The sequence below is a fragment of the Ylistrum balloti genome, unplaced genomic scaffold (genome assembly GCF_031769215.1).
Source record: "Ylistrum balloti isolate Yb309-2 unplaced genomic scaffold, AGI_CSIRO_Ybal_v1 Utg370338, whole genome shotgun sequence".
In the NCBI taxonomy this organism is placed as follows: domain Eukaryota; kingdom Metazoa; phylum Mollusca; class Bivalvia; order Pectinida; family Pectinidae; genus Ylistrum; species Ylistrum balloti.
The window spans coordinates 54,230-63,396 of record NW_026782244.1 but is presented as its reverse complement, the minus strand read 5'-3'; the positions used below and the strand labels follow the sequence as shown (position 1 = coordinate 63,396).

At 33.1% G+C, this 9,167-nt stretch overlaps 1 protein-coding gene across 1 annotated transcript; it reads right to left on the bottom strand.

The window, feature by feature from the left end:
• Positions 1-1,043: 1,043 nt before the first annotated feature.
• LOC132553583 (dolichol-phosphate mannosyltransferase subunit 1-like) lies at positions 1,044-9,071 on the bottom strand. Its single transcript, XM_060217839.1, has 9 exons — positions 8,971-9,071; positions 6,351-6,450; positions 6,002-6,035; positions 5,006-5,082; positions 4,025-4,050; positions 3,730-3,825; positions 2,064-2,132; positions 1,514-1,628; positions 1,044-1,213 (listed from the first exon to the last, which is right to left on the bottom strand). Exons 1-9 carry the CDS (start codon positions 9,069-9,071, stop codon positions 1,109-1,111), a joined length of 723 nt encoding a protein of 240 aa, XP_060073822.1. The 3' UTR covers positions 1,044-1,108.
• Between the last annotated feature and the right edge of the window lie 96 nt (positions 9,072-9,167).

The following is a 9,167-nucleotide window of genomic DNA, read 5'->3' as shown; positions in this document are numbered from 1 at the left end:
GCTGTACAATCTCTCTTTTTATCTCAAACTCTTAGCATATCAACATACTGCATTTGTGGTAATATCATAACAAAGGTTCCAACACTCAGTCGGGAACAAAATCATTATTATTATAATTTTTTTTTAAATCTTTACTTTCTCAAAACGTAAAATTTCTTTACATCAGTGTTTAAATGTTAGATTGTGCAAAAACTCCGGTTTTTCCCTTGATTTCTAGAGAAATGTTTCGATATGATTAAGTCCTAAAATCATAGCCAACTATTCAGACTCTTTATATAGCTTATCATGCATTTGCCTTTATTTTGAACCCCACTCATTTTGTTGTAGGTTTCAAATTTCTTCATTCGTCCCCTTTCTAGATTAAACATGTCATCTCTATATTGTGGTGTTTTATCTACAGTTGACAGGCAGTATGCTAAAGACTAGATAAAAAAAACAATTAGTTGTAGCTGATAAACTTGACCATATTTACCAAGTTTCTTGTTGGAAGATAAACGTTGAAAGAGTGGCATTTGCTGAATTATAATGTAGGAGTCACATCTAGTCTGACCATAGTTCCTCGGCGTGGCCTTGGCCTTTGGAAATATATGTCATTATTCTGAATTTCATCAAGCATTTATTTTGAAGCTGAAATTTATTCAGACTTTTGTGGAGAATTTTTCTTCCACAACATGAGAGCAAATTGATTATTTGATCCTACTTGAGCAGAATAAATTCCAAAAATTAAAGTTTTATAGGCTTACAATGATTTCTTGATATGAACAAGAACCAGTTAGTTGGCTGAATCAAAGAATACTAGACTTATCTGTCAACTCATTATGTGGTTATATTGGCTGACAACACTATAGTTATTGTATTTGATATTTCTAATTAGATTGTTGATGTACAGAATCATTTAACTGTGAAAAATATGGTGACCACCATGTATATACCTGGTGGGAAAAGAACTTGTTCCACAATGGGCAAACACTGGTAGCTGATGTGAAACAATATTTTTAGAACTTCTTCACTGTTGTCGTGGACAAAAATACACTAATACCATGTCATGTAACAAATAACTTTATTATGATATTTTGCTGTATATCAAATATAATAACAGTTTATAATGTTAGGTAGTAGCGAAAAGGTACAAAAGTCCCTTTAGAAACCCAAAGATCTCATTCTTTCCCAGCTTGGATTCACCATATACTCGGTCCACAAAGGAAATTGGCACCTAACAAAAACAAATTTTAAATCCTTAGTTATTTATTCTGATTTCCTGTATCTCATCAATATCAACAAAAATAATTCTAATAGAAACATATATCTGATATTTTGCAAGGAGATGTGTAACTTCCAATGACGATATTGTATATAACTACATAATATAAGTGTGCATTTCTTTGAACATTGTCTTATACAAAAGTAACATCTCATAAATTTCTGATTTGCTGTAGCAGAGAATTCCAGCCAGTTAAGGAACACAGAGGACAAATCACACTGACTTTCAGTTATTAGACCTGTAGACACTTACTTCTCCGATGGAGTAGTCGAACTGTCTGGCCCGGATAATCATCTCCATCTGGAACACATAACCTTTAGACATGCAAGCTTCTACCAGTTTCTGGAGGACTTCCTTCCTGTACAGTCTAAAATCAAACAAACAATTTATGGCTTATCTTATTAAGTTTGACATCCAAATCTGTTCTGGTGGTACATGACATGTGATCAACACTCTCAGTGATCGATAACATTGCACATGTACCAGATTATCTTGTCGTGGGTATGGCCTCCCAAACACTCCACAGATCACTGTAAAAGTATAGAAATTAGAAACATATACTGTAACAAGACTACCATAATACATTAATCATTCCAGCAAATATTGATATGTCTTACAGCTTAACAAAGTGCTGCTCAACTGTTTTCACAGCCTTATTGATCATCTGTATTAAAAATTCTATGACAAATTTTATCATCAATGCAATATCAAAAATTAGATACATGGGTTGTAATGTTACTCCCCATATAATTATTAATCTATTATCATACATTCTAATATCTTTATTAGAGTATTTACTAACCTAAAGCTACCGGTCAGATCTGAAGCTCCAGGTCTCAGCAACACTTGTGTTACATAGTTTGCTGTACGGCTATCAAATAAATAAATAGATTCACAAAAATATACAATAAAAGTTTATATACATTTCTATACGTATTGAATCTCAGTAACAAAGCCAGACACACTGAAAAAAAAATTGTAGGTACACACCAATGAAGATTAATTTCTATTCAATAAATATGGATGGATTTTATTCTGGATCTACAATGCATCTTTCTGTGATTCTACACAATACATTCAAAGTTTGTACATGTAAGCCATTTTCTTTTTCTGGATAGAATGCCTTTTTCATGGATTTTCTTATTTGCTATTTTACAGAATACTCTTGTTAAAATAGAAGCTTTCAGTCTCTTCTGTTGTTTCTGCAAATAAATACACCCTTCCACATAAATTTTGGTTAACCAGCAATTATTTAAAACAACAGAAAAGTCAACACCTAGACCATTGATATAAGGTTTAGGTTTCTTTTTTCAATGCTTACAATCTTTAGAATTTCATCACTATTGCACAAAAGACAATTATAAAGACAAAGATAATTATTAAGAAATCTGATCAGATTGAACCCTATTGATGAATTCATTTCATAACAATTGGTAAAAAGATCAGTAATAATGTTAGTTTAAGGTACTAGCACCAGAGCTATAACAACAGAACAATGTGTCTACATTTTGTATATCCACCATTTGGATCAATGAATGAATGAAGCCAATCTCTATGACATGATTTGACAGACAAACATCATTACTTAATATAATTTGCTCCAAAGTGGATGAAACCTTTACACTTTGTGTTCATACCTAAAGAGAGAGGTTGACATGAGAAAAATAAAGAGATATTAAAACCCAAATGTTCCAATATCTTTCTGGGGTAAATTTTAATCATCTCAGTCATAAATGTCATGGGGGTTATATTACTTTAATTCTAAATGGTCTATATAAATATTGTACTTCTGAAGTAGAATTATAAAACACGTACTGTAATGTATATTATTGATGATTCCACTTAAACTTGCTGCACAAGACGTTTAAGGAAACTTTGTCTTGTGTAGATGTTTATTTCCGAATAAATGTCAAACTTTACACATGCCAGTCAATTTTATTTAAAAATCAAAAAAGAAAAAAAAAAGTTTTAATTAGCACCAACTGCTCTGAAACCAGGCTATGATTAATTAGCAATTCCACTAATGACATAGGCAATGCTAGCAGCAGTTCTATTTATAGAATAAGTTCTAACACTACATTGTGTATGCTCAGCAGTGTGTATACAGCAAAGCACTAATTCATTTAACAATGAGAGCAGAAAGATTTCCAATCCTAATATCTAATTTCTAACATGACAAGCATTTGTTAAGAAATGTAATAAGGCCTTCACAGGAATTAATTCTAATTATTACAAGTGTGTTTCAACCTTCATTTGCACTAATTGGTTGATTCTGTATAAATTATATAGCATTGCTTTACCCAGTCATAAAATTCAAATAATAACAAGGTCCCATGAAAATTTTCAGGGAGCATACAAATCACTGATAATTGTATCATTCAGAGCTTAAACAAGCTCAGGCATATTGGTACAGCAATAATTACTTCAGCTTTTAGTTTAGTTGTAGTAAGAATAAAACATGGTCCTACCTCATTAGTTTTCGTTTGAAGTCCCAACCAAACACTCCTCCATCTCCTATATATCTTGTACCTGACACAAGATCAAAGTCACCCTCCTTCTGTTTCCTTCAAATAACAGATTATTAAATTCTATTATTTTCTGTCTGAAAGACTTTTCTGAAGAAATAAATATTTTTATTTCTATAAACAATTCCTAAGATATTCATCCACCAACTTTGATTACTAACAAAAGCCAAAATATCAATTATTAAAATGCTTCAAATTCTTATTAAATAGAATGTATGAAATCAATCCAAGTACTTACTTGATGAATTCTGGAATGAATTTTGGCTTAAAAAGAAAATACAAATGTTAATATAAGTTATAAATGTATAACATAACATATTAGCTGTATAGGCCAGTTATCTCAATATCCACTTTAAATAATTGCTTTTGATTACCATATACAATAAATAATTACCTAATTAGATGTAATGGTATGAATGATGATTCTGATCACTACTTACAGTAATAGGATTTTTAATTCCTGATATTGAATATCACAGTATGCAGAAAAGTGTTTACTGAAGATTGTATCTTATTTATATGTGGCCCTCCATATGGAGAGTTAATTCAGCATTATGATGAAATGGTAAAAAAGAACTATATATAATATCTATATACTATGGAAGGTATATCAGATAAGCACAATATTTATGAATGACAATATGATTTTTTTATACATTGTATTACAGTATTGATAAACAACAGCACCTCATTAAACTCAAAACATACAGCTGTATCTACTAATATATAAAAGAGCATTTAAGTTTGATGTTTCTTTAAGATCACTTAAGTGTTAATACCGGTATTACATATTTGAAAGAAATACTTGCTTAGTTATATACTGTACAGTTATAACTAAGGGGAGGAAACTCAAAAATACATGATTAAAAATACCACTTTCCACCAACATGAAGTTCCACAAATATTGTATAATGTCATTAGATATTCCACTTTTCAAAAAAAAAAAAAAAAAAACAACAAAAAAAAAAACAACTTTTTTTCCAACTTAAGCTTAATAAGTGACTTTGGACTTGGCTAACAAAGCACCCACAACATATATATGGAACTATTTACCAGTACTCTAATTACTATCAGCTCAAAAGATGTGTACATTGTATATGTTTACTATATTGAAATGTAGCATCTCTCATGTCGCAAATTTATACTCCGAACATGAAAATGTTTCTAAATGGATAGACAAAATTTGACATAGCCTGGGTAGATGTACACCTTTACTTACGTGATGAGACATATCTGCATCCATTATAATCACAAAGTTTCCAGTTGCATGTTTAATTCCATGGATATATGCTGTTCCTACAACAAAAACACCACAACCACTAACCAAATGATGACATTGAAAAAATAAGGTTGAAATAAAATTGGTCAAATTCTTGTAAAACCCGTTAAACCTAAGTTAGATGACAGATCTAGACAGTGACAATGGATGATGCCCAGGGATCATCCAATCCCATTGAAATGTCAAAACCTAAACAACCTTTCAATAGACATGGTCATATCAATCTGACAACATTACAGAGGAGTCAAATAGGACAGCATGGCAAAAAAGGTACATTATAACTTTATGTATTTTAGCAGAAATCTGAATATTTTAGAACTTTTGACTAAAATATGACAGTGCTGATTGCAGTACCTTTTTGTCATTTACATAGCAATTATTTTGACAATTTCATCAGTATATACTAATCTGTGTAAGAATGATAATGCACTAAAATTTCATTACGGCTAAACAAGTATGTTTACAGTAGAGTGGAGGCAAAACAAAATAATCAAAGTGGAGCTTTTTTCTTCAATATTTTATTAAAACTGAAGATCTTCTCTTCAAGTCATATTTAGAAGACAGCAACGCCATAAGGTAGGTAACTAGCATCAAAATGTAATTTTTTCTTTTTACATGCATGTGTGAGCAAAAACATTATTTTTGTATTCCAAAGAAAATATCAGTATTTAACAGAAACTGAAAACAATCACCTTTTGTGATCTGAATTCCATGATATCATGAGCAAATTCTTTGTTCATGTTTCACAACTGCATGACTCTGTAAATATCTTGTCATGAAATAGTAAATTTTACATAAACATACTTTTCTGATATCTATGGGCATTTATTAGTACAGTTAACAGCGTTGAGATTGTTTTGATACTTTACATGGTATTTGTAAATCCTAAATGAAGTGAGCTGACTTCTGTGTGACAATGTATGCAGTTTTTCTTACCCAATCCAAGTTTCTTTTCTCTTGGTCTTAAGACCTGAAAAAAAGTTCTGATGTAACTAGGGGTTTACTCAGCATTATAACATTACCAAATAAAATGTTAAAAAGTCTTTACACTCTGTAGTCAAATAATTACTCTATATTGCAAATTGAATATACCCTTTAATAAGGAGAGTTTAAATCATCACATCAATATACGAAGAAGTCATGCAGATATACAGTATTAAACGTATTAAATTTACATTATTATTGTTCCCATGTGAGTGAAAATTGGTTTCAAACTTTCAACATATAAGAGATGTAAATTGTCATAATAAAGACTGCATTTTAGTTATAACATTGCTTTGCTTACAATTTTATCTTTGCCGTAGATCTTTTCAAGTTGTTTTGCTGCCTCCAGTGTTCCATCAGGACTTCCATCATCAATAATGATGATTTCATAGTCATATCCACTTAATATAAAGAACAAATCAGTAATTATATCTGCATAACAAAGTAAACACATTAATGATAAATACCAAATTCTATGATATTAACTATACATTTCTAACTACTGAGCTCTGCTAGAATACTCCTGTATCCACCTAGGATTCCTCCACCGACACATCTAGCGAACATTACCACCAATGGGACGTTGGACTCCTCCAAATTCTATGATATTAACTATACCCCCCCCCCCCTAGGATTCCTCCACCGACACATCTAGCGAACATTACCACCAATTTTTCCACCCCCCCCCCCCCCCCTTTTTATTTTTCTACTGAGGGAAAATACAAAACGTGACTGGCATGGACTCAACCAAGGACCTCTGAACACTTGGAACCCAGGTAAGTCTGGCTTTGAACTCAATGCTGACATTCTTTGACTGACCTTGTTCAACTACAGAGGTATGAATGGTAAAACTATTAGATAGGTTCCATGTGTTCAGTTTTGACAAAGAAGTGTATCAATGATATGATTAGCTATTGAGTTTGTGATGCTTATCACATATTCAGTGCAGATTGGTTATGAATGAAGGTCAATGTCATTCATTTAAACAATGCTTATCTATCAATACAGACCTGGCCGACACCTGCTGCCAAGTGCTATAAAATTATCTTTCTTGTAAAAGCTACTGCTGAATGGGAAATTTTCCTCACAGTTAAATTTTGGTCACTTCAAGTTTGGCTACTAGAGTAAAAGTATGTGATAGGCTAAACCTTTATGTAAAAGCTGTATTTTATATTTTTAGCTGGAATTTATTCAAGGGTAAAAAACTCTGTGGGTAAATGTTTTGGTACATATATTACCTATGACTGTTCTTCCATTCATTTTAATCTCTTGACCCTTTGCTCTATCACATACTCTACCCTTAAGTACAAAATGTATACATGTATGAAGAAGTCAATGGTTCTTCATAAGCAGCTGCAGGTATAACAGATTTGATAAGAACGTAGTCCAAATTATTCTGATGAGCTATCAATTTTTTTTACATAGGGCTAATGTTGACTTCTGATAGAGATGAAAATATTGACAGAACATCAGAATTAGTTGAACTGATCTGACCCCTGTTATATCATATAGGTATAGGTAGGTGTACATGTATACAACTTTGCTTCAAACTAAGAGTTCACATAATGTAACGTAACTGATTTGTCAATGGAAAGAAGAAAAACTGATACAAGAATGTAATTAATTATAATCAAGTTTATAATCTTGAACAGAGATGTGACAATCTGGCCCCCTAGTAGTTACGTCCTTAATCAATCTAACCTTAATAGTTCCAGCCCCACCCCCTATTGACATTTAGCTTAACATAGATGTATCTTCTCATCTAAAAGTATCAGTTTTTGAGACATCACCAGCACCAATCTACAATGTACCAGTTACCATTAACAAAAGTCCAGGCGGTGGTATTTAAACAGTGTCCCAAGTGAGGACTGTCCATCCTCACATCATATAGATGCCTCTAAAAATCTTTCAAAGAATAGTAGGCATGATAATCTTGATCCAGAGGTTTATGGAATATATAAAAATTTGAGAAAATCACAACCATTACTTACTGGGGCATTTGATGGATGCCAAAATATACCTGGTATTAAATAAAATTACATAGGCCCTGCCAAACCCTGTGCCTCCTCCAGCTGGTAAGAGTCAATTGGTGAACACTATCTATGCCAATGGACATGTTAAGGCGCCTTTAGGCCATGGCGCAATCTTCTTAAATTTACTTCTCAATATTTTGAACCCTGACAGACAGCTCCACTCCGCGATTGGGATGCGGTTCACCCTCCTCACCGGTTTATTGGCAGACAGAGAGCGATACAGAGATAAGATGTCAGTCGGTGAAACTGTAACCTTTGTAAAATACTAGCCTTAATAACCACTCGGCTAGGGAGAACTTCTCTTTAACTCGATTAGTTGAGCGTCAGACTAGTAAGCCAGGGTTCCCGGGTTCGATTCCTAGCGGAGGCATTGAAATAAATAATGACCTCTTTTACATTGGCGCCAATGTAGGGACCCAGGAATAGTATTTTGCCATGCGCCACCAGCGTCGCGCTAACCCCTGGAAACTCGAGGACGAGTTATTTCCTGAAGGGGGAGTATGTAACCTTGGTAAAATACTAACCGCAATAGAGCACTCGGCTAGGCCCTACCTAGGGAGAACTTCTCTTCAGCTCGATTGGTTGAGCGTCAGACTAGTAGTAGTAAGCCAGGGGTCCCGGGTTCGAATCCTAGCGGAGGCATTGAAATAAATAATGACCTCTGTTACAAAATAATGCCTAGAAATAGGACTGGTCAGGGAGACGGAAAATCTACCAACCAATCAACCATCTAATCTAATCCACAGTGTACAAAGTACCGGGAAAAAGATGATGGCATTGTGTACTAATTTGCATCATCGTTCAATCACACAGTGACTTTTGTTTTGTACTCAATATGCAACAACTATTAGTATGAATATAACAGAATATTGAAGTCACTGCCCTTACCTTTCTGTGAAGTATTTAACGAGTAACCAGACTATGAGAGGAAGGTTTTCCCTCTCATTATAAGTCGGTAAAAGCACCGAGTACTTGTCTTTTGACGCCATGTTGGCAGGGTTATAGTTCACAGGGAAAAGTCAGTTTTCGTATAAATATTTTAGCAATTGTATTTAACTTTTGGTAAGATATTTAATATCTGTTCT